Source organism: Botryllus schlosseri, chromosome 11 (assembly GCF_051294905.1).
Source record: "Botryllus schlosseri isolate E-star chromosome 11, Bs_hap1, whole genome shotgun sequence".
NCBI classification, from domain to species: Eukaryota; Metazoa; Chordata; class Ascidiacea; order Stolidobranchia; family Styelidae; genus Botryllus; species Botryllus schlosseri.
The window spans coordinates 21,430,819-21,457,763 of NC_137246.1; the positions used below are offsets into that span (position 1 = coordinate 21,430,819).

The 26,945-nt window shown below is 40.0% G+C and overlaps 1 protein-coding gene and 1 long non-coding RNA gene across 10 annotated transcripts in view; one reads left to right on the plus strand and one right to left on the minus strand.

Moving 5' to 3' along the window:
* The window catches only part of LOC145450185 (uncharacterized), a 161,197-nt gene that overhangs the window by 80,577 nt on the left and 53,675 nt on the right, over positions 1 to 26,945 (plus strand). For 5 of the 9 annotated variants that reach the window (XM_080328690.1, XM_080328689.1, XM_080328688.1 and 2 more), the window contains exons 36-38: positions 17,224 to 17,345; positions 18,054 to 18,143; positions 18,219 to 18,339. In XM_080328690.1, the coding sequence (XP_080184816.1) occupies positions 17,224 to 17,345; positions 18,054 to 18,143; positions 18,219 to 18,339 (333 nt within the window). Of the gene's footprint in view, positions 1 to 17,223; positions 17,346 to 18,053; positions 18,144 to 18,218; positions 18,340 to 18,774; positions 18,912 to 19,481; positions 19,593 to 19,676; positions 19,810 to 20,381; positions 20,507 to 20,566; positions 20,687 to 21,515; positions 21,652 to 21,716; positions 21,828 to 21,884; positions 21,944 to 26,763; positions 26,928 to 26,945 lie in introns of all 9 variants that reach the window. The other 4 variants (XM_080328684.1, XM_080328683.1, XM_080328687.1 and 1 more) reach the window with 3 other exon arrangements.
* On the minus strand, positions 794 to 6,185 carry LOC145450232 (uncharacterized). The gene is made up of 5 exons (XR_013918455.1): positions 5,496 to 6,185; positions 4,095 to 4,191; positions 3,697 to 3,847; positions 1,874 to 2,053; positions 794 to 980 (listed from the first exon to the last, which is right to left on the minus strand). It is a non-coding gene; the product is annotated as an uncharacterized LOC145450232 (long non-coding RNA).

A 26,945-nucleotide genomic window follows, 5' to 3' on the forward strand; every position in this document is an offset into this window, starting at 1 on the left:
TGTAGACTACTTAAACGTAGCCTACATATCTCTATCAGCTGAAGGATATTGCGCGAAAATTGGTAGGGACCAAAAACATTCTGTGGACCCAGTTCTACCCTTACAAGTCAAGGAAAGGCTGGTGTGTGCTCGCTTTTAGCGAAGCGCCTATAGAAAGTATCAACAGCGCCACGCGTCTCTGGAGCCCTACGCAACTAGCGGGCTAAGGCAATCGATATCATAATAATGTGACATATCCAATGTAGACTATTTAGACGTAGCCTACATATCTCTATCAGCTGAAGGATATTGCGCGAAAATTGGTAGGGACCAAAAACATTCTGTGGACCCAGTTCTACCCTTACAAGTCAAGGAAAGGCTGGTGTGTGCTCGCTTTTAGCGAAGCGCCTATAGAAAGTATCAACAGCGCCACGCGTCTCTGGAGCCCTACGCAACTAGCGGGCTAAGGCAATCGATATCATAATAATGTGACATATCCAATGTAGACTATTTAGACGTAGCCTCCCAGTAAACACAGTACAGACCAAAGATGTAGAAAAGCCGAGCCGATATAGTAGATATTAGATCTCGGCAGGTCGTAGAAAGGGGGATTTTGTGTCGACTCAATTCAACGTCTTTTCCATGTCCTTCAATAATGTAAATATTACGCAGATGCTACAGCCTTTCAACATGGTGAGTAGAATGTAGATCCTACATTAGAAGAAGATCCTGATATAAAAACCTGTTTTCTACCACTGGGCATAACCTGATCACGGCTGCGTACACACACACACACCACATTATCTACTACATATTAATCACATTTGCGGTAATTTAATTCAAAACGAATTGGCAAGTAAATAATGCCGGTGTAAAAAATGAAACGAACGAAATTACTTGTAGGACCAAGTAGCAATGAATGAAACTATGAGAACAGTCAGTAATCAGAAGGTTTCATCGTCTGATGATGATAATCCCTCTGGCGTTTTCTTTTCAACACCCTGTAGAAATAAAATGAAAATGACGATTATTAGCTAAGACATTCGTACTGCGAAAATGGCAGAGGTAGCGAGTAACGAATGACTCCTACATTTTTTTCACCCATACTTACTAAAATGGATTTGATTCTGGACTATTTCCACTCAAGTTTTCAAGTTTTTATTATTATATTTTTTATTATTATATGACTAGAGAACTGACTTCAATCGCCACTTCTACTTGATTATCAAAATCAACGATGACTACTTCAGCAATCTTTGAAAACAGCCACTAACACAAAAAGAATTCTTGACTAAAATTTCTTCACATTCTGTCAAAAATGATCAATTCAACAATCCAAATGAGTCAGTTATTTGGCAGCTAGTTGGAGAGATATATACTCAAGTCTAGAAAGTGGAATGATACTCTGCCCGGAAAGCTGAAGACCTAACAATATTGTGTACAGAGAACAAAACATTTGAGTGGCGGCAATGGTATAGACATTAACAAATTATTAGAATTGACAGCAAGATAACCAGCAAGACATTAAAATGAGAATTAGTGCAGTTTCTTAGGCTGTAGTGATACTCAGCCAGTAATTGACCTAGCAGAGAGCAAAACGTTGTAAAAAAAGCGAGCGAAACCTCCGACAAATGATACGATAAAACATTAGAATCGACAGTCTTACTAGAAGCAGAATAACAATCATGAGGGGTTAGAGAACAGAAGCCCGGGAAGTGACCATCAGAAATTACTGCATACTGGCCGAACAAATCCATGACCACTAACAAATGGTCTTTTAATAGTCAATATTGATACCAAATGACACCACCCCTATTTCACCGCAACATTTAGCAAATACAGCGCTGGAGTCAACCTTACAAAGCGCTAACCAAACGCCCATTAGTTTTCCCACCTACTACTTCGCGCTTCGCGGATGGAAATACGCATTAAAGCGAATGGACGCGACTTGTCACACTCTTGCTATTTCTGCTCCCTTTTTCTCTTCCTTCCTCTTGAGGAGAGAAACAGTCGGCCGCGTTTACGGATCGTGAATTCCCGGCTTAAGGGTGATTCTTCCTCCAATGGTCAGCACCTTGAAAATTGAGAACAATGTTGTTGCAAAATGCATGACAATTTGAAAGTTACATCATTCTAATTATTCCAGTTATGGCCGTGAATCGTTACAAGTGCGGTAACCATAAGAATTATTACTATACTTCAACTACAAATACAATATATTGTATAAAATAATTACTAATTCTTTTACGTTGATCGAGTCCCAAATGGATGAAATATGTCAAAGAATTTGCTAAATTTTTTTGTATAATTTGACAGATTCTGAAATCTTCTCAAAGTAAACCTTTCAAAAATTTGATATCAAGACTCCCAACATTTTACAATTCGAAGTTGGATGGCTTAACCAATACAAGCGAACAGTTTGTATCGCAATTGACAATTATGTAGAGAACGCTGCGAGACATGTGAGTAGGCCTACCCTAAAACGTTTCTCCGACATGGACATAAGGGCTCTTAAAAATGACTTTTTTTTCTCAAATCGTTCTTGCTACTTGATAAAATTGTTAGGTTACCTAATTCAAGCCTACACACCAAATTTGGTTCAATTCCAACCAGTAGCCACATTGCTACAGGAAAAGAAAGTTTCTATTTATTATATAAAAATAAATAGAAAAAATTTGAAAATTTTCTGTTCACCCCATAAAAGTATTAGGTTATGTATAGAAACGATGTTCATCAAATTTGGTTCGATTCAAACAAGTGGAAGCGGAGTTATTGCCATCGAAAAATTCGGATTTTAATAAAATAGTATTTACGGTGGCACCACTATAATAAATAATTAAAGAATTGTGTCACGCTGTCATACTGTTTTACGCAACCGTTGTTATGCACTGCATTGTTGCTGTGTTCTGGCTCCATTGATGTTATTTCTAAATTCGACATTAATGCGTCATAATTCTCCATCTGGTTTTGAATTCAACTCTGTTTTGCTTCCTTTATGGTGCCGGTAGCTCTTTAATAGGCACGCGAAAAGTTCTTCGGGTTTCAATAACTTTTATCATGAAGGTACTTTTGAAAGCAGTATTAAAATTTTGTACCACCAACCAGTTATTTAATTACTATTTATCTTCAAAGTAAATGCTCATTGCATGAAGCAGGGTTGTAAGACTCGAGTCAGGATTTTCTGTTGACTCGACTTGACTCAGGTCATCTTCTCAAAGTACTGAAATGACTCGACTCATTGCGCATGACTTGAGACTCAGACGGCCAAGACCGACATTTCATTATTATTTCAAAGAATAGTACAGCAAATCGCTATTGGGATTTCGTCTATTGATACTGGTATTTGAAAATGCGGCCAGAAACTGCTAAAAGTAAGGAAAATTCGTATATTATAAATGCGACCCACTCGATATCACAAAAAATATATAAAAAGTTGGTTTAACAAGACTTAAATTGGAAACTGAGCAGCTAACACAATGACTCTGGCTCGAGTCATAATACCATAACTCGGACTCGGCCCGCTGCTCGCTGACTTGGACTTGACTCGGCGGTGAATTGAAAATGACTCGAGTCAAAACTAAAAAAGTGGGATTGACTTGCGACTCGGAGCCTTGTGACTTGGTTACAATCCTGGCATGAAGCCTCAATAGTTACATGAGTGGGGTGACTAGACAAAGAACACAGTGACATTTGCAGCATATCATGAATGTCTCTTACTATATGTGATCTTGTTCAAATGGAGGTTGATGAAAGCGTATTTCCCATTCTTTCCGACTCTGCTATAATTTCACCAGACTGGCAACCTTCTTCATGATGCTTTTTGCTGACTGACCAATATTGTCGCCGCCAACGGTACGAGTGCAAATGTCTGATATGTCAATATAGGAACAGAATTAGTTGACTGTTCAATGTTCATGACCGTCCACGTTCAGAGTTGCATCTCAAAGATGCTAAAATAAGCCCAAATATAATCCAAGCAATACGATCGTCCACTTTGACTGACTGAATTTCTAAAAATAATAAACATTACACCTTGATAGCTTCCACATCTTACGTTTATATATATCGTCTGCTATCGGCAAGCATTTGAAAATAACAAAACAGATTCAACATACCACATCTCTTGCAAAGGCTTTTGCTTTCATTCAATATGTCATCAAACTTCTTTAAATCCTCCTTTGTGGTGAGTGGCTTCGTTTTATCATATACAATCTATGGCGGAATAAAAGTTTCAGATAAGTTCTAAAACGAACACAATTTTCCACACAAAAGTCAATTGCCACACGAAATGCCAAATGCTACGGTCCCATTTTACAAGGTATTGCGAGGTAACGTTGTGGTACCCTCCATTATAGCTAAACACCAATGAATTGCGGGTTCGAGCCTGACACGTCGACTCCATAATTCCTACCGAAGTGTTGGCCGTTTATCTAGGCTCCTCCTCGCCATCTGATCCGCATAGCCATGTCTTAAAAAACCTAGGAGTGGGCCGTGCTATAAGTGGGCATATGGTTGCCGATGAACTCGGCACTTGGTGAATTCGGCCCTCGGGAAATTTTGTAATGAAGTGTATTAACACCTATTAATATGAATTATTAAACTAATAATAGTATTATCAAGTGATTCGTCAATCTTGTAAGGAGGTCAGGGCATTCGTAGATCACGCAGTCACGGCGTGATTAGATCACGGATTGCGTAGCCACGGGAAATAACGCAGCGCTCATATACCGACCACGCGCGGTCTGCTTGAAATCGATGGCGTGAGTGACGGGCCTGTGTCGTGTAAGTTTTGAGAAGATGGATCTTGGCGTTCTATGTGAGATCGAAAATGTGGAAGATCAAGCGGCGCTTCTTCGTTTATCGATCACGACAAGCCAGTGTTCCTCATCAACAAATGTTTTGCATGATCGCGTCAAAATAAATTATTTTTTGTTTTTGGAGAGACGATTCCACTCTGGGGTTAGGGTGTCTCGATAACAGGGTTGAAGGATCCCAAGATTACGAGATCTACCGCGAGCCACGACACGTTTAAATTTCCTTTTTGAGACTGTTCATTCATATTAAATGCATTTCTAATGCGAAGGTGTTCTAGTGCCAATTCCTCCAAGGGTCGAGTTCACCAAGTGAAGAGCGTCGCGTTATTTCCCGCGATTACGCAATCTGTGATCTAATCATGCCGTGACTGTGTGATCTACGCATGCCCTGACCCCCGTACAACATTGACAACCACTCAAAGTGCCAAGTTCACCGGCAAACATTCCAGTAACCAATCATGGCGACCGGTACCGCTACCAGATCTACCACGGCCGAATTCACCAAGTGCCGAGTTTGTGCGGCCGAATTCACCAAGTGCCGAGTTTGTGCGGCCGAATTCACTAAGTGCCGAGTTCACTGGTAATCGGGCAGATACGGAATGATAATAATAAGAACCGGCCTGGTGTAAAATGACCAGTGTAGTCGAACCACCACCATGAACACCACAAACAAACAATCATCTAACATGGAAAAGAAATTACCTTTACAGCCTTTGACAAACACAGTTACCATTGAAATCAGCAATTTAGGTCTTATTCGAAAGCAGAATAACAACTTGTTTTAGCGGACATATCAAATCAAATGTTGGAAAGTTCATGTGAATTAGCCCAAAATATTATCTTACTGTGACCATATTCTATCAATATGGTCTGGCTAGCCAAATTCTCCGGGCCAACATAAACAAGCTGCGTTTGGTTTCAACGATTAATAATCTTGTCACTGGATTCGAGGTATAATTGCACTCAAATATCAAATTTTGCTCCATTAATCAACATCAAGTTGAAAATGTCCATTCTTGCACCAACTTTTATAAAATCACGAATCAGTGTTCTACAGGTATGTATCTATATGACTTATATACCTAGAAAATTCAAGCATAAATATTATGATATACAGTAGGTATAGGTACCGGTAATTCAGATGTTTGAAGCGACTTGGACAACTAGATAATTATAGTGGTCTAATTTCACTAAATTAGAGCGAAATGCCAGTAATATAATTGTAATCTAATTCGGAAAAAACGGTTTAGCTCTAATTCTAGCCTGGAAAAGCTGAAACTTTTCTATAGTTGTCTACACCTGTTTTGCAGAAAGTCAAACAGCTCTAGGCGTCATATACTACAGGCAATTCGAAATACCCCATAAGCTATATGCTACTGCGTATATACCTTTCACCCGCTACCTCAGTCAGTCACAATTCCTATATATTTACGGCATTTACCATACAGAAAGAGCCAACTATGCCTGGCTGCGACCTGTTGCGCGTCAAATCTTTGTCCGGCGCGATGACGTAATATTTGAATCGCGGAAATATTCTAGAAGTCACGCATCGATAATCATATTCCTAAACGTACAACATCTCACTTATTTAGTTATTCTCTGAATAAAACTATTAGCCATACTCGTTGAACATGCGAGATTACCGAAAGAGCGAATATATATATAATGAAGATCATATATATCAGAAGAAAACAAAACTGTTCGACCTTAGAGCAACAACACGAATATACAACACCGGTGACATCCTCGCGCAATAAAACGAAGGGAGAACATTGTTTTCTAATGGATAGAACGAAGCTACTGCATGAGATCGAAGAAAACCGGATGGGAATTCATCGTGATTGAATGTACCGACAAAGTCATCCTTTCTACGTATTTTAGTCATACCAGCGAGAGATAGAAAATTTGCATTATTAGGTTAACTACCGGATATAACAAAGCCTAATGCATGAGATGGAACAACACCGAGTATGAATTTATTCTGATTGAATATAACCACAAGACCATCCTACTACGTATTTTAGACATTCCCTCGACACTTACAAAATCAGAACCTAATCGAGATGATCCCGGATGATCCTTTTACGGTTTTGTGTTTGCTGGGCTACATATCTCTATCAGCTGAAGGATATTGCGCGAAAATTGGTAGGGACCAAAAACATTCTGTGGACCCAGTTCTACCCTTACATGCACACTTACACGCTGATAAGGCGTGCTCGCTTGTACCGAAGCGCATAGAAAAGTATCAACGGCGCAGGGTTTCTCTGCGACGCGATAGCTCATTGCTATTGCCGCGACGTCAGCTGATCCCACTCTCGCCGCTCGGCCGCATCCTTGCTCTTGAGCTAGTCTCTCGTTTCGCCAGACAGCATTGTTGCGTCACACTGCCAACCTACTTAACAATGAATAATTTGGGGGTGATTGTGGGGGTTCCAGGGCCATGAGTGGAATAAAATTTATATTTTCGTAATCAGTGCAGAGTCAGCTTTCGATTGATACCCGACTCATCAAATTTAATGCTCGGCAAGCCGGTCAAAAATTACCGTTAAATTGCCCGTAGCCAAATGGAAATTGTGACGTGATACAATTTCATTGAACCGTGAGATTTGCTTGTGTCGACACCATATAGGACACTATGGTTGAATCGTTGCGGATACTGGTCCCTTTTCTCCTTTGATTTTACAAACGAATCGAACTTGGGAGCGGCTGCTTCAGATGTTGACGCACCGGGATTCAACCTCTGCGTCAATTGCAACATTTCTGTCACGACTTTTGCCATTGCTTCGTCATGCTTTGCTTGTTGTTGCACCATCATCTCTCGCTGATTGACTTGTTGCGCCATCATCTCTTGCTGCTTCGCTTGTTGTTGCGCCATCATCTCTTGCTGCTTCTTAAGAATTTTCAAAATACCCGATTCCATGATATATACAGTATTCGTCGTCGAAATAACTATGAATCCGACTTCTGACACCAATTGTTATGTTCTTGATCTTGTTTGAACAATACAGGGATATCTAGATATCCCTGGAACAATAACTCAATACGACGACGTTGCAATATGAAATCAGTATATATTATCAGCAGTAGGACTTTAATACAGGCGACACCATCCAGAGTACAAGTAAACGAAAGACGTGGGGTGCAGAACACAAAGGATATAAATACAAGCACGACACACGAGGAAATAATGATTGGAGGTAATTACTAGTCCTATAGAAATTAGGAGTTAAACAACACTGAACGTAAATGAACGAACATAACAGGCCGACTCCTCGCTAGTTATCGTGTACATTAATATAGGTTATCAATTCACTGAAATATAGGGTTGGAATTACCAATATGACGTCACGCGACGTCATGAGGCTAACGTTTGCGTTCACACAGAACCTTTCCAAAAGGTTCGGGTTCACATAAACCTGAACCTTCCAGAGGTTCACACCATCCCTACAAAACAGCTTTCGATTAGTCACCATATATAGCGTGCCGCACACCGCCAGACTAGCGAGCTGCTAATACGAGCCTCGCGAATATTTCATTGGTGTTATGTTGGGTTACAGTTCTTTATAACAACCGAATTCGTCCATGCAACCAGTTACTGTGGTTCTAGTGTGCAGTGCTAGAGTCTATTCACTTACGGCACAGCGAAACACCTTCAATAGTTTATATTTCAAGGCTGATATTATATATACATATATATTTATCTACAGACTGCTCCGCCATCCATTTCGCTTCAGTGGTGTCCTAAAAACCTAGATGTGGGCCGTGCTGCAAGTCGGCCGATACAGAATCACAGCCTTGTCTAAATGTAGTCGAACAAGACCATGAATACCACAAACAACACACCGATCAAGAGAAGGACAGAACCAAGCAGTAGGGCTGGGCACAATGATTCGAGTACTCGAATCTGAATCGAGTAATAATTCTAATGATTCGAGTCGAGTATTAAAACGCGATTTTTTCGAGTACTGAAAATATACGCTCCACGTCACTGAAAGTTAATTTATCAACGAGAATTATAGTTTCAATACTAGTTTCTACTGTGGAAGCCTTGAAACCCTCATTGGCGGTATCGCAGCATACGAAACACATGGTACAAAGCTAATAACGTTACTGGAAATAACATATTCCTGCAGTCATGATCAACCCACAACATGTCACCAAGCGCAATGAAATCGGTAAGGTCAAAAAAATACCAAAGTATCTTCAATGTGATGGAGAACAGGCATTATCTTATTTGTGGACGCATGAAAGGTACACATTTGAACTTGGACATCTTAGATACTGTTATTACGTCATAATGAGAGATACTCCAATACTCGACTCGACTCGAAGCATAACGCGTGATTCAGAATCGAATCACTCAGGTACTCGATTTTGCCCAGCCCTACCAAGCAGTTGTCTGCCGAAATCCATTCGGTATATAAAAACTTATGCCAAGCGCCTTGGGGGTAGCAGGTATACAAAATTATTTCTGGAGTTGTGCATTTCGAAGTCATGTGGGCTCGCCTCACCACGTCACGATGGCTCCGCGACGTCACGTTATTGTGTAATAATAAAGTTCGACGCCCCTCCGAAAACTTATCTTTACCACGCCTATATCCGCAATTGCCAAAACGTGCTAAATTTTGGATATTAAGATAGTAAGGTTATTATCTACACCTCGTGTATTAGTGAGTTCATGCCGTTGCTGGATTCGTTTCACACTTAAATTTTCACCCGATTACGTCCGTCCTAAACAACGGTAAACTTTCGTTTAGGTTGTTGTAAGTCGTATATTTGTATCTAGTATCTTACGAGCTACCACATCGGTGCCGTCATTCATCAATCATCATTTCATTATTATAACCATCACGGGTCTTGCGCTTTGCCAGAAAGCAGAACAATTGTGTTAGCTTTCGGCTCACGTGTCGCTTTTGTCCCCGTGACCTTTCTGGGAAAGGGGTTTTCCAATAGCATGTCAGTTTTGTTTTGTTTTACTCCGATCGTCCGATGTGTGACATACTGCAAGGTCATCTTGACATCATCTACTTTTGTGTATTGAGCGAAACAATAGTGAAGTGTGTTCGGCACAGAAATCAACACCCAGCTTGGAAATTAACAGTAGAGATCGAGCATGAAGTCACGGAGCCATTGTGACGTAGTGAGGCGAGCCCGCATGATTTCACAATCAACAACTCAAGAATTAATTTCGTATAGGCCTACCTGCAACCCTCATGGCGCTTCGCATAAGTTTTTATATACCGACTGGATTTCGGCAGACAACTGCTCGGTTCTGTCCTTCTCTTGATCGGTGTGTTGTTTGTGGTATTCATGGTCTTGTTCAACTACACTGGTCATTTAGACATGGCCGTGATTCCGTATCGACCGACTTGCAGCACGGCCCACATCTAGGCTTTTAAGACATCACTGAAGCGGATTGGATGGCGAGGAGGAGTCTATAGATAAATATATAGATATTTACATATAAACCTCTAACACTGGAGCAGGTATCAATCGGTATGAACCTCCGCAGGTCTACTTCATCACCATCACGTCCTGCAGGAAATCGCCCCCTGTAACCATATCCATGCAAAGGAGCCCACCAACATTGGCTTTCTACAAAAATAATTCTGCTTCGATGGAAAGTTACATTAAACAACTCCCCGCATACTTCAATTTATCACAGGTCACGAGTTTCAAAAGTGGAATTTCCCTTATTCCCCCATCGCAAGCATTCACGTGAATACTTGGCGACTATGATACGGTCTGGTGCATCACGGTGCGCTATTTCAAAATAAGGCTCGCAATTCCCTTTGAAGAATAATTTAGAAGTATATCCAGTATCCACTGAGAGAAACCGACAGCAGGGTAACAGTGTTAGTGTATAGCCAGTGAAGTCTTACAGAAGAAAGCGAAAGATGTTCGAACACTTTTCATGCATATTTATTCAAACTATTAGCTGACTAAAGAATGGCCAAGGTTATAAATAGAGTTGATTCGGGTCCACTTCGCTTAGTCGACAACTTGCAGTACTTTCAATTTCAAAATCGCGCGACGCAAGAGATTGTGTCGATAGAATATGACCTTACTATATGCGGTATTCTGATTGACTTTATAGGATGTTTGGAGCTTGTAGGTATTCGCGAATAGTGTAGACAGGGGCACAAACGTAATGACAAGATGAGTATAGGTCAAAAACAACTATCAACGATGAAGTAACACCATGGATGTATTGGACGCTGTCACGCAGTGCCTTCATTGACTGAAACGATTCAAGGCTGACTTTTTCTTTACTGGTTATAACCAGAGGTGGTCAAAGTAGTCAAGAAAGCTACTCAAGTAGAAGTACAAGTAGCGACGAAAAAATCTACTCAAGTACGAGTAGAAGTACTTTTTCCATAAGCAACCTAAAACTACTTGAAGTAGAAGTAGAATTGACTGACTTTAAAAGTACTCAAGTAAGTAAGTGGTTGTGAAAACGATCCTAATTCGTTCACATGGATTGTAAAAAGGTGCAAATTTAGCTATGCGAAAGGTGACGAGCTTGATTCATATTGATGCTTACCAGCTGGCATCGAATTTTCGATAGCAGAAGCATTCGTCCACATCAGGGGATGAGAATGATAGTATTGATATGGAAATGCGATACTAATCCTGTTTACTCGCACAGCACGTTTTAGAAAATAGCACGGCATGGCGCCATCCCCCATATTATATGGCCCGTAGTTTAGTCGAAGAGCAATACGGAAAAGTTGTATAGGATACGGTGTAAACACTTTGCGCGATTAGTAAACGTTAATTAAAAATATGGTGGACAGTAATAATACCACATTGTGTAGCTTTATTTCCGGAAATTAAAGGAATTACTATGCCAACACTTGCTTTTATACTTCAACATGTATGTTATCCAGTCAAATGAACTGATATTAATTACAACTCAAAGTATATGATACTGGGAATTGAAAGTGAAACATAAATACCACTTCTAAAAGCGGAACATGTTTTTCATGCCATTAGTCCAGAAAGTTTCAATGGTGGTATGCTAAAACAGCTCTAAAACTAACAAAAAAAATGTCAGAGTCCACTTTTCCAGGTTGGGACGCGCCCTGGACATGCTAGATTACGGTATGACAAGTAAATTAGGCTTACCATATTTTGGAAATCTAGAAAGAGGACACTTTTTCAGAAATTTGAAACTTGCAAAACCGGAGAAGAATTCTCCAAAACCGGTGATTTATTCCCACCATTGTGGACGGTTGACTTGAAAAAAAAGGTCAACTTTTCGCTCAGATCTCAAATCACCGTTTTTCACTCCGAAATACCCGCAGGAGCGTCACTTATGTGCCAATTTACGGCATATCACTCGCATTTTGCTCCAAATGTGACCTAACTTTTCAAAAAAGAGGACTAAATCTCAAAAAAGAGGACAAAAGGCCGTCCTCCGAGGACACTTTCAAAAAAGTCAAAAAAGAGGACGTATGGTAACCCTAAAGTAAATGCTAGATTTCGAAACATCATAAACTGTGATGAAGTATTTCATATGGGCGAAGGGCGACAGTGTGTTGTGAACGCAGGAATATCTAGTTCTAGATATCCTTGCGTGAACGGAACCAAGCCCACCCGCTGCATAAATTATAGTCATAGATACTTTCGTGAAATCATACTGGTCACTTCGTATCCGCTGCGCGCGAAGCGCGACGAAAATTATGGGCGTTGCTCAGCTTTTATGAAAATTAAAATGTTGATACTCCGTGAAAACATCCCTGAAATTCCTCAGGCTATCTTCCTGATTGGAAGATTGAACTACTTCTACTTGACAAACTGAAAATAGCGAAAAGTAAGTAAGTAGATCACAAAATATTACTGAGTAGAAGTAGAAGTAGTGAAAATCAGATCTACTTGAGTAAGTACCAGAAGTAGAGGTTAACTACTTGAGTACTTCGAAAAAGTAGAAGTACTTCGTTACTGACCACCTCTGGTTATAACCCTAGTCCCTTGCACTATAGATAAGGGGGCGGTATTCTCCGGTTATCAGCAGTTTGGTTGCAGCTCACGACACACCTTCTGTTCTGCTTGTTAGAATTGTAGTTATTAGCTTCGCAAAACACGTAGTCGTAAGATCATTCTAAAGTAATAATGCAAACTATTTCACTCTTTGCTAATAGACCTGAGTTACGATATCCCAGCATGATGGGGGTATCGCCATTAGCTACACACGCACTAATCACGCAAGACACTGCTCAATTTCAAGACTGGCGGAAGAGCGACTTTCCCCCCGCCCGGGCTTCTCCGTCATATAACCAGGGCTTTTGAAGAGGCTATAATGTTAAATTGCTCCAGCTCCAGCTCCAGTTCCGGAACTGATTGACACCACTGCTTAATTTGGAATATCCAGCTCCTCAAAATGATTACAAATAAAACAATACAGACAAACCAAAAGATTCATTTCTACCCAATGGAGTGTTCAAATACCATTCGCACGAAGGAGTGATATTGTCTATCAAATCTTCTTTCATAGTAGTTGCATAGCATATTATGAAATCCATCGGAGTCGGAGCTGTTTTCCAAACAAATGGCTCCAGCTCCTGCTCCATCAAATCGTTGTTCGTGATGTGTTTGGAGACAAGAGATACCGGGTTGATGTGACGGAAAGCTTCCCAGGAATGTTAAAGCAATGCAACTGCTTATGACTGCCGCAATAATATCTATTATACATGTCATGTGTATTGTGTTTGCGATGAGGATAAGAAAATATATGGATGGTTTATTTGTGGTTTTTTACAGATGCACTTATCAGCAAATCTCTGTGCTAACAATTTTATACAAGCGGTGTTGCCCGGCTTGGTGCTACATCAGCTCATCACCGCCAGTGAGTTATACATACGACGATTGCATCATAAATATTATATATATTTTTCAGGTTTTGTAAGAATTAAGCGGCGGTGATCAGACTGTATAACGTTTTATCTTTGAATTTCATGATAAATAGTGTCTACCCTGTATTGACTGCACCGATTAATATCAATTTTAAATTTCAGCATTCGCATACACCACGGTTCCTACAACCATTTGGACTGACTTTACTGAAGTATATCCTGCGGAGAATTCGACAGGTTAATATCTTTCACTTGTTCCGAAAAGGTTGTCGGTACGAATTCGAATTCCAATGTATTCCGACACTTGTCATTCTCCATAGATTGTATTGTCCCGTGTGCTTTTGTTTTTAAAGAGTTGTCATGTATGGTGTTAAATTTTGCGAATTGTTTCTTGATTCTACATAGTTTATAGCAGAGGTCTCAAACACGCGGCCCGCGGGCCGCATGCGGCCCGCCAGGGCGTTTTGTGCGGCCCGCGACGACATTTTAGATTTTTAATAATTTGACAATATGTAAGTGTCACATATATCTTTACAGGTTATTAAGTGAAAATTCCCTCTTATATTGCCCCGAAAGCCTGAAACTATTCATCAATCTTCACTACCACATCAATTGCAAACGCTACCATGCAGTGGACGATTCACTATTTCGCCATATTTCCACATCATGATAACAAAACCTGACCCTTAGACGATTCGTGTCTGTTATTTGTGAGTTTGACGCGACTTTGACGCGACCTTTCTCAGAATTACTCAAACTCGGGCTAACTCGATGGCAACATGAAAATGACTCGAGTGGACTCGGAGTGACTCGGAATACCGTGAATTTGTTAGAACCATGAACGCAACAAACTAAACGCGTATCAGGGGAATAGTAATAGATCAGAAAGTCGCTAACTAAGCAAATAGTTATGACAACCATTGGTAATCTGTTAGTTACATCTTTGGTCGCTACTCGCTACACCATGTTATTAAAGCCACTTAAAGGTATCGAGTACCGTAGTGGTACGCTCCAACGATGTAACAACAATGGGCCGTTCGGCGTTCCGACATTTCAATCACTAGGACACATTCATAAATGTATTTATTTTATATTTATATTTTTTTCTGCTTCTCTTTGAAGATATTTGGTCATGAGATTAATAGCTGACTTATCAGAAGCATACCCGAATCCTGGATTGGAATTACAGAGCTCAACCTAAAAATGTTTTGATATCAGATCAGTCTCTATAATCAATCTGTTCAATTCAAAATATTCATAGTAGCTAAGAAATTATAACCCGATAGCTTTTATGATGGCATGATACATTTTTCCGCCCATATGGTGTCTATATTTTATAATTAATATATATCAAATACAAGAACAATTATATTCAAATAGCTATAAATGCGATGATTCTTTTCGTGCCAGGCTTAAATTGATACAAGAGTAAATCAAAGTTTGACGATGTTTACTGTCAGTCTGCTGGATCGGCTCACTTTCAATAGGACAATTCACTCCCGCCAAATAAGGCCTACTTGGAAAGACATAGAATACCCCTATAAATGCTGCGGCCCGCGGCGTCGTCGAAACTGGAAAAATGGCCCGCGAGCACATTTGAGTTTGAGACCTCTGGTTTATAGTCACGCAGAGTCATTGTAGTCAGATAATATAATGTCGTCCAATACCTAGTTATGACAAAGTAGTCGTCGTTCCTTCTCATGTAGAAGTATGATGTGGTCTGAAAAGTACTCAATAAGGAATTTAAAAAAAAGATTTATTGGAGGCGTAGTAGTCGATCATGGGTAGCTGCTTTCGAAATTAAAACATGCAACATTGCGGCGCAAAATGCAAAAGATGTATGACAAATCAAATGGGTGCACCTTTTGAAATAAAAATTAGCTCCTATGATACAGATGCTATTCCGTTCGGTTGTCATGACAATTAAACTCGTAATGGTGATGCAATCGCGAACATACTTAACAAAATTAAAAATGCGAAAAAGTAAGTGGTTTTGCTTCAAAACGCGGTATACCAATTAGAAGTAGTCTGAAAATTTGAGTAAGAAGTGAGAACTACCTACCTACTAGAGCAGGGGTGGGCAAAGTACGGCCCGCGGGCCGCATGCGGCCCGCAACATCATTCTGTGAGACCCGCGAGAGTCTAACGAAACTTTTTAAAAATATTAATAAAATGTGTACTAAAAATCAAATTAATGCAGGGACTTGATTAACTTTTTCTTAGTATATTTCACCATGATAATTCTAAGACAGTAGTTCTCAAACTGGTTTGGCTCCTCCCTTGAGGGCGTGAAAACATCTGATGGGGGCGCGAAGCTGAGCTCAACCGAAAAAATCTTCGCGCTCCGCGCTATTTACATCCAATTCATAGTTATTGCTCTGTATTTAGTCTGAATTACATATTTGAAAATCTCTCATCCATCCACAGTCATAACCTTCGATGCCATCAAACTACCAGCTAGGCTTGCTAGCATCCAGGTTGCGTTTTGTGATATGACGATAAGGGTGCGTGAAATCTTTCACCATCATAAGGGGGGGGGGGGCGTGTATATTTCATCTAGACATAGTAGAAGCGTGTTCGAAGGTAATATGGTTATGATGCTGTAAGCAATGTGTGTCCTGGAACTGAACCAAAAGTGGAATTAGTAAATCTATGAACAGATCGCTGCTCACAGATTTAAATTTCAATCCTGCTTTAAGAATCGGGCCAACCGACTTTCATCTCTATAGTTTTGACAAATAGGTTATTGAGGTCCGCCAGCTTATGCAATCTCGCCACTATATGTTTCTGACGCGTGTACGATATCATCAAAGCAATGTTTGTCTTGTTTTAAATAAGCACATCTATTATCTCCATGTCCTCACTATATAATCAAATATCAATATTGCGTTTTGGTTTATAATCCCAATTATATATAGTGCGGCCCGCGAATGGATTCAGATGTTGAATGCGGCCCGCGAGCTGAAAAGTTTGCCCACCCTGTACTAGAGTATTTAAAAAAAAGAAGAGCTACTTCGTCACTGACCACCCGGATGAAGTTCGACCTGCAGCCCGGTGTTAAAGGGCGATGAACACGACTTCCACCATACCCCTAAATGCCAGATTCCCTATACCTTCGTGTCTTGCCCCAAATAATTTTCAGCACTTACGTGTCCACTGTCCATATTTTCAAAAGACGAACGCGCCCGCGAAGTCGAAAGTCTTCGCATGACTTTTTCACAATAGTATCGAATTGCGCCTATTTGTAGCGTCATTCGTCATTTTGTTTGCAAATGCAGCTTTCAATTTCGTAAGAAGCCAACTTGGACAAACTGCTAAATGTATGCGACCACTGACGAAATTTACTTTTCCCAGCTACTTACCTCAGTACACTTCTTCAGATCTTTCATTATATACTTCCACTTGAAGTAGTTTTCATATATCCTGGGAGTCTATACTGGAACTTGTATTTGAGCAGAAAGTTTCGGTGTTATTCCTACTTCTACTTGATTTGCAACGCTACCTTCTTTGACCATCTCTGTTGTTGCCTGACATGGATTGCTGAATCATCCTTAACTTTATCGGTCTATTTATAGAAGCATGTAATGGCGGAATCATCGTCAACGGAATGCAGGGCGCTATAGCGTCACCAAACTACCCCTCCAACTATCCGAATTATGCAGAATGCTCATGGAATATTGTTGTACCTGATGGAATGGTGAGACTATAACACCTATATGAATTTGAATATGGGTATGCTGCGAATGCATACAGTGGTCCCGAAGAGAGTTTTCAATTAGACACCGTTTTTCTTATGCCCCCTGTTGGCAATCTATCTCCTGGAAAATGAGAAAGGAATGTAACGACGCCCAAATGATTAAATTACCAGGATGCTGCCTGTGACTATTTCAGTTGGTGCACTACGTGCAATTGCTATTAAATACTATATACTATAAACCGAAACTGTTGATTTTCCAGATTTTTTGTCATAGTGTGGAGTACAAATCAGACCGTAAGCCAAAGTATATTTGTCGTAAATATGATGTTGGTGCGCCCAGTGAACCCTGAAAGATTTTTTTTTCATATTGACGTAACTTGCGACTCATGAAGGCAGCGGGTCTATATGCTGCGTTCCCACCCAGCTGATTGGTAGGAAAAATAAAACGGCGAGTCAATAGGAAATACGCTAATTCCGAAATCCACCAATTCCTAATAACGATTTCAGTGTCGATATATTGGCAATGAGATATTGTGACGTATCGCGGAAAAGTACTGAATCAAAATATCGGTTGTGTGAGATTGAGGCTACTTTTCCATGATACTATTTGCATGAGACATGGACATATGGTTGATCTCAAAACTACACCGCTTGTTGCGACCCCTCTTACTTTCGATCCCGCGACGTTCTTTGTTCTTCTTTATACAGGTAATTGCAATCAAATCGAATGATTATTTCGGAGTCGAACTTGGTGGATCAACGTGTTATTATGATGCCCTCACGTTTGATGACGAAAAGGTCTGAATTTAGAAAATGATGTTATCTCAATAACGGCGACAAATAAAGTTGATAAATCAGATGAGCGTTTTGAAGGTATTCTGCGGGTTCGAAGTTTTTCCGAGCTTCCATACGAACGGCAGTCAATTGCAAGTCACCTTCACCAGCGACGTATCGGTTACGTATCGTGGATTTTCATTCACATGGACGGCTATTAGTAAGAGACGCTCAGGGTATTTTAGATGCGTACAATATTGCGCTGCTTGGATATTGCATTAACATACGGATGGACAAAATTGAATGATAACTGATTCGGATCAGATACTGGCATTTTGCTCACATCGAATCGAATCCCTGTTTTTCAATCTTATACTCTATTGACGAACATTCACAGTGGAATCAATTGAAACAAAATTCAAAGCGATTTGTAAACTGGTAAATATGTAGAAATATTCCGTAACAAAATCATAAAATATATACACGTATAGTACAGCGGAATGATATACTCATATTTATTACTCGATGGTGGGAAGAGAGTATCGAACCTGCAATTATCGTTGATAAAATATCTCTCAAATGATAGAAAGCCAGGGTCATGAAATTTCAGTACGCACGTTGATGGTGCAAGATCCATTATGATATATTTACCCAGACGAATCTTACATTCCGGAGAGTCGCGTTACTCACATTCACGCAGAGAGTGGAACTATTTCGTCAACCAACTTTCCGTCTACGTATGGTCGCTTTTTGGAAGAAGTCTGGATCGTACGATCACCGAAACCGGACATGGTGAGGATGACCTTGCGAGATATTTTTAGCTGGGGAAATACAACTCACGTGCATCGTATTGATACGCATGATTTACGCAAAATATCCCGGATCTATTTCCATAGTATGCTTTTTTTTCGAAATAAACATCTATAGATAGCATGGGAATAGTAATGAATAAAATTTGTCGTCCATTTACTATGGAAATTGGGAACTTTCTATAAGTGATTTCCGATATAAGTAAGGGCATGTTCACAAGTCACTATGTACACAATGAACTTATTAATTAAATTAATTGAATATGTGTCTGGCGGCACTGAACCCGATTACCGCTTTCACGACTACATTCATTACAGTATAATTCATTCACTCGAATACAGATAAATAGCGGTTTCAATGAAACCTGTTTTGAAAAGTATGTTAGAGCAATGTGAATAAAAGGAGAACGCCAGACGAAGTCAGCTGTACCTCAGGGCAGTTCCGCGGGGGTTATAACAAGAGAAAAGGAGTTATAATCAAATTATAGTAAAGTAAATAAGCAAATACTTTTCAATGTGCATACGTGACGAAACTCAACTTTTGTATCATCAGGCGATAGCAATCGAATTCGATCAATTGTTCGACCTCGAAGAAGGGGTGGGAAGTTCGTGCCCGTACGATTCGTTGACAATTTCAGAAGGAACGTCACGGCCTAGTGCATATGTAAGAATCTTCATCACAACACGCAAAGTGGTGAATTGGTCATGTTTCAACTGATTTGCAAGAAGCATCACATTTTCATTACAGGACGAAAAATTCCGACTATGTAATACAACAAGACCTTTAACGCATTTCATCCGAAATAGCGATATGTACGTTTCTTTTAAAACTGATAAATCAATCAATGGACTTGGGTTTTCTTTCAACTTCTCTTCTGTAGGTGAGTTATCTTGGTTTCATGGAATTTGATTTCTTGATGTATGCTGACATTTTTCATCGTCAAACCAACTTCGACAAGAGTGCAATTCGGGTTGAATTGGTTTCGATTGATGTATGTCAACTAAACCACATTCAACCCGGCGTGACTGCTCAACGTCAATGTGATGAAAATTTCGATAGAGCTATTTCGGTACAAACGCATATTCATAATACAAATATACATAATAATTATGTCAACAGAAACCAACCATTGTACCAAAAATTGAATCTGCACGTAACAAAATCGGCAAATTATGGTGACCCATGCTTGTTTTATTAGTTTGTGAGACTATACAAACACTATTTCCTAAGTCAAATACCCCACCATCCATTACTTCCGTTGATTGACCGGATTCGTTATTTAATCTGATACTTTGGTGCTGTCACACTTATATCAAAAGCTTCTCTACTGATGATTCCACGGTATGCGATCTGATACCGTTATATCTTACAAGATTTACAATCCACAATCCTACACTTACTGCTACAGGTGTTAAAGAAATTGACATAAGCAAAGCGTATTGATTTTCTCAGATTACTCTTGCCAAGGAAACAACTACATAAACGGTACAAGCGGGACAGTATCAACGCCATTTTTTCCTACACCGTATCCAGAATATCAACACTGCACCTGGATCATCACTGCTCCCAAAGACAAAGTAGGGTTACGAAGAAATTAATTTCTGTTATTCACTGTCTCATGCGTTTTTTGGTCACAGCATATCGCTATTCGGTTCGATGAGAGGTTTTCGATTGGATACAGCTATTCCTATGGTGCTGGGTGCGGATACGGCGACCATCTTCAGATATTTGATGGTCCTTCGGAAAACTCCGAACAGGTAGGAGTATTATAACGATTTAGCGATATACTCTGCTCGATACCTGAGTCTTATTGAGAATGGTTAAATATATATTTTAGTTGAATGAATACATTTTATAACATTAATATCAAATTTTATAAGTCGAAATTTGCTGAGTTCAAGCTATTGTAATCCGGATTATTCGAACATATTGACAGTTTGTCAGATAGCTGGCTCGAAATTCGAACTCTGTTCATAACTCAAACTCGATCGCGATTTGAGTAAATATACACAAAGGCATAGTACAAACAAAATAATTGGCCATAGTTAGGGTTGTATTTTAAACAAATGGTGTTATAAAAATAAATGTGTAAGTACTTTTGAAAAAACATCTAAGATGAGCCTATACGGACGATTTGGACCCACAATAGTCAACGTATACGATATGGAATGGTTGGGACCCTCGAAATCATCGTTGGTTCAACAAGTATAGCACGTAGATATAGATCGTTGGTACGGAGTGGGTGTTCTGTGATGGCGATGATCGCCGACCTTTAAAATGCTGCATAACGATGTAGTCCTGGTTAAAGATATTCTTGGTTCGTTTACGACAAGGGTCGGAATCATTTTTCGTCAAAGGAGCCATATTTACCCTATACTTTAATTTGTCAATGTGCATCCACTGTGACGTCACAGTCATAGATTCGTGCCACGTTTGTTTCAAGTTAAATTTTGTTTTAAATGCAGCCCTAACTATAGTTACCGACTGTCGATTGCAAGGTAGTGAATTATACCTTGTTTGCTCAACACTGATCTCCGATAGTTATATGTTTTACGATTATTAATGTTTACACGCTAATTCTTGCAGTATCTCTTTGATTTCTGTGGACAAACACCTCCAAGGGGCTTCCTCTCAACCAGCAATTCAATAACAGTGCGATTTGTCAGCTCGTCCTACGTGCCGTCAACCGCTGTCGGATTTTCTTTTGATTGGACGACGGAAGGTGTGTTCTTAAATGGTCTTCTATCCGTAATCAGAAAATACATGAAAACGAATGCGATTTTACAGAAAAATGTCTGTCGGACGAGTTTCGATGCTGGGATGGAACTTGCATTAAGCAGACGATGCTGTGCAACGGTATCGCTGAATGTCCGTTAGATGCTGCCGACGAGGCGTCGTGTAAGATCATGATGAAACCCGCATAGTTTATTTTCCTGGTACCGTTTGTTTTGATAGGCGCCGCGAGCAACATGTCGCAGTGTGGAAAACAAGAAATAGCTCCTGTATTTAAATGGGTAGGTTTCGCTAAGCACTGTTGGTAACAATGTACGAACCTCTGATCCCTATTTTCATCCCGAAAGCGCCACTGCCTGATCCTCCGGTTAAATCACTATCCTCGTCTCCAGCCGTGAACGACACACATTTTGCTGAAAACTTCTTCAAATAACCTAATTTATAATAAACTATTCCAACGAGGCCATACTTTGTAGCATTTCGACGGTTTCTGGTTATGCCGAAATTGTGACTTTAAACATCGCCACCGTTGTGTACGGTTACTGTATGTCCTTCATTAGGAGGATTTGTCCGCCTTTTTCAAGAAATCGTAAATGTTTTCTGAGGACGCCTATATGTCCTATTTTTTGGAAATTCATCCAGATATAGATTCAGATTCAGACAGATATAGGCTGATGGAATAGGTCAACTGAAATACGTCATAAATGACGTGAAATACGTAATATGGACGCTCGAGCGGGTCATTCGGGAGTCGAGTCAGAGCGATGACCTTTTATTTAGTCAGCACAACAAGATTTTCAGTAAATATCTCAAAATCAGCTGTTTTCAATTTCGATAAATTAATGTTTATGTTTTGATAAAAGCGTCCTCCTTGCCCGATTCCAAAATATGTCGACCCTGCCGTTGTGAAAGATTTATTTAAAGTCACGCGTCTTTTTAGAATTTATGAAGTATCGACTAGGTCAGGGGTGGGCAAACTTTTTAGCTCGCGGCCCCCATTCAACATTTGAATCCATTCGCGGGTCGCACTCTATGAATTGGGATACTAAGCCAAAATTCAAAATTTGATTATATGGTGGCCGGTAACATGGAAATAATATATATGTATTTGTATAGGTTATTTAAAACAAACCAAATATTGATTTAATGATAACGTACACGCTTCAGAAACATTGACGAGAATTTATTCGCCGTTCGTCCTCATTGTCAAAATTAAGGTTGAATGTCTGTTGTCCCGATTCAGGGATATCTAGAACTTTAGATATCCCTCTCCCGATTCTTTAAACTGGTTGTAAATTTGAGTCTGTGAGCAGCGCTCTGTTCATAGATTCGCTGATTGTTAGGGCGATTTTTTTTGACATGTCAAAAAAAGTCAAAATTAGGTCAAAATTGTAGCGTCAGGTCAAAATTTGTCAAAATTGGTTACAAAGTCAAACATTTTTTGACCTCTGAATTTCGTTTGCATCGTAGATTTTGCACTGTCGGTGAACTTATCACTTGATATTTTACAGCTTGTAGCCTACTTTATAGGCCTACCGTTGTAAACGACCCATCGTCTGCTCATTGTGAATCATAAACGATCAAATGAAACAAATAGTGACATGGTTTTATGGTCAACGTACCGCAATATCCTAACTGAAGCAAGACTGCTTGGACATAGCATGCTTCTTATATCAAGAAGCGCAAGCTGAAAATTGTGATATAGACAACATTGTCAGAATGAAGCAATATGGTATGTCACCAGCAGTGTGCACGCAACTTCAGTTTTGTCAGCCAACAACCGCTGCTGTTTAACGTTCTTTCTCCATTCTTGGCAAGCTAACTTAGTAAGGACAAACACTTTCTACCCGAGAATGTAGGAAAGTAAGCTATCTTTCGTTCGTTGTACTACAACAAATTTTAATTATTTCCACCATAATACGTAATGTAACAACTGGAATTCTCCATAGGGCCAGATTTCGTTATATACTAGTTTTTTCATGGCCTTCTTCGAGGTACAGAACTTCAATATACAATTGAATAATATATTCATATTGAAATGAACCCGAATATTTTCGGCTGACACTCGTCAGTGGTATTCGTCAGCAACTACTACAGAATTGGAAAGGACATGGTATATCAACAATCGTATCACAAAATATGACGTCACCAGCATGAAAGAGAGAGCGTTCAATGTACCATTTTAGGTGGTACACGAACTCCTTTTGTTGACAGAGTTTTGGTTGGTGTATTTTGATAAAAGTCGACTCCAAGGCACACAAATGACGTCATATTTTGTGATACGATTGTTGATAACCGACCAGAAATGAAGATAAGTAGTACAATTGGTCCTAATTAAGTCATTTACGATTCACGCTCTGTGATACTATGGTATTATTAATATATTCTTTATAAACAGTACAACTGGTTAGTACACACATAATCCGGGAAGCAACCTTCCCCCAAAGAAAATTAGGAAGAATGAAGTAAATTTTTAAAATTTCAGTAATACAGTCATATTGTTATTCCTGTGCAATATATGAAGAGGTCAGATTACAGAATTGCGGTGGATAAAGAATTGGCAATGGTTGAAGAGCAGATGATTGAAAATGAAGAATCGAAATTGTTGTTATCATGTTGAAATATATTAAGAAAAAGTTTAATCAAATATCCACAGTAATTGATTTTTTTCGCATTTTATCAATATTTCTACAACTTTTATTGAGGCTTTCGCAGGCCGCACTAAACGCGTTGCGGGCCGCATACGGCCCGTGAGTTGTAGTTTGCCCAGCCCTGGACTAGGTTGATCATTTTACACCAGGTCGATATTCTTCAATATCGGCTGCTTTGATTCTTGCGCTGATGACGCTCAGGGTGGCTTAGTCCGTTCGTTGCTCACACACTGTTTACGGCTACGCGAATTGGTTCGCGAGTATAGGAACATAGCCCTCAATAAGCCTTGGGTAGGAATTCTATGCTCTAGAGTTGACCCCAGTCGGACCCGAGTTCGTAATCCATTAGTGTTCCAGCTGCGAATCGTACAACTACGCCAACTCGCTACACTGTACAAGAATAACCTCGACTTACCGCGAAATGTCTGGAAGCATGGTAGCCAGCCACTTGGCAGTAATGTAACATTACCGTCACGCAATGTAAATTTAGCTTACCCCGGTCCGGTAATCTAACTTTACATGCCAGACCGTAATGTTACAGTCACCTCTGGTATATCCAATCTACATTTCTCCTGAACATTTACCACCGAGACTGTCACTTTACCGCCTACCTATATGCTGTCCGTGTAAATCAAATTACATGCCAGCTTGTAAATTCACGTACATCCATACCTATCCCAAAGCAACGCGATGCTAAAATACCGCAATAGTTTCTTCACGCTCTCAAAACGACATTGGGACAAACTGTATTATACATTCATGATTCACAATAAAATAGTCATCGACTGAAAAGTATTGCTGCTGGAGGTCTAATTCTTCTTCAGGAGGCCTCCAAGTAGCACGACCACGCGTTGTCTAAAAAAAGGTGAATTTCACCGCCGGATAACTTCCAATTGTTTCTTTTTCTCGTCCTCATTCCTTCTGCGTGACTATGTATTTTGTATATATAACGAAGTTTTCGGTCAGCATAAGGGCAGTACTTTTCGGCCAAGGTTTTCTCGCTGCCGATCGTTCTGGTACACTTCCCGAGTCGCATGTTATATGGCGTAAAACTTTATATGTCTTGCTAAATCGTGGCGCGGTTATGGCCAACGCCGACATGCCCATTTCTATAAATGTTGCGTATTTTTTCTTGGGGTCAAAGTACCCAAAAATCAAGATATTTGGCAACTTGAAATCGCGTGCGATTTCAAATTAGCAATTTTTAACAACGGGAGGTGGCGATATTTTCCTGTGCCATTTATGTCTTCGTCTGTCCCGGAACGGAAATTGCCGGAACTAATAGTCCCTCCATACTGAACTGAAACCCCGAGACTCAATCAACCCAACGACCTCGGGCTATTCAAGTGTATCTACTAGTACTGTTGTATTCTCATAATTGAGAATGCAGCTAAACTGAATTATGATTATTTTCGGAATTATTTTCAGTAAACCGATAAAATCAAGACATCAATTGACTCTAAATCGCGCGAACCGCGAAGAAAATTTTTAGGTTGCGTTCATCTGCCCCAAAATACTGTAATATTTATTGATTTTAAGAAAATTTTACAAAAATTTGGGGGGAGGCGATCGCCCCTTTCGTCCCTCCCTGGCTACGCCACTGTCTAAGATCGAGAATATATCAAGACAGCAGAACACATCAAAGAATGAGTAATCAAATGAAACAGAGACGGCGGGATAAGAGAGCTAAGTAGCTAAATTAATATGTAGTAACTGCGTTTATAATAAAAGATGTCGCGGGCCGCGGGCCGCGGGTTGCGTAACCCCGACCTAAGCTATGAGCCGATAAATGTCATTACCAAACTAACAGTTTCAATTACTCCGCGGCGGAGTATATGGTGCCGCATATCATTATATAAGTCGACTACTATCCCAAAATGAAACAGAGAATGAGGCGAATGAAATATTTAAATCATGAAACCAAAGTCATCCGGGTGGTGTGCACAGTCGTAGATATTCACGGTAACTAATACTATGCAGTACTTTACCTTTTACGATACGTATCGCACTCCTCAGTCCTAGGAATCTTCAACGAAAATCTCCACTTTCTTCAATCACAAAATGCTTCTCACCACCCTTTGCTTAAAGCTTGTTTAATTGTTCAGGCGCATAAATGACATATCAAAATGTAACATTACAAGCTACACGCAGCTATTGGCTGCGACCGGTAATGCGTTGTATAATTTACAGAAATTTCTTCGTAAATACACCAGATTTTTAACAGTGTACAGTACAGTCGCATGTTGAATTGACCGATGAATCTGCCTTGTTGTGTTGTGTTCAAACAACGCCAGGCTTGGAAATTATGTACTTTGACGTTACATGGGGATGTCTATCTAGAACCGGTGTGCACAGTAATATTATCTTGAGCAATGATCTTAAATTTCCAACGATATCAATGGCTTCATATAGTTGATGAGTGGTCGAGTAACCTGTACCATCGTTGTCAGGACGCGCGTATCGTTGGAGGCTACGAGGTTGAACAAGGGTCCTGGCCTTGGCAGGGAAACATGCAAGTGCGTTCTACGGGATCCGACGAATGGAGATTTCAATGCGGCGTCGTTCTGATTTCGGAGGAATGGGCGCTAACGGCAGCACATTGCCTCCCCGGAAAGTACGAATAACGCTTCTA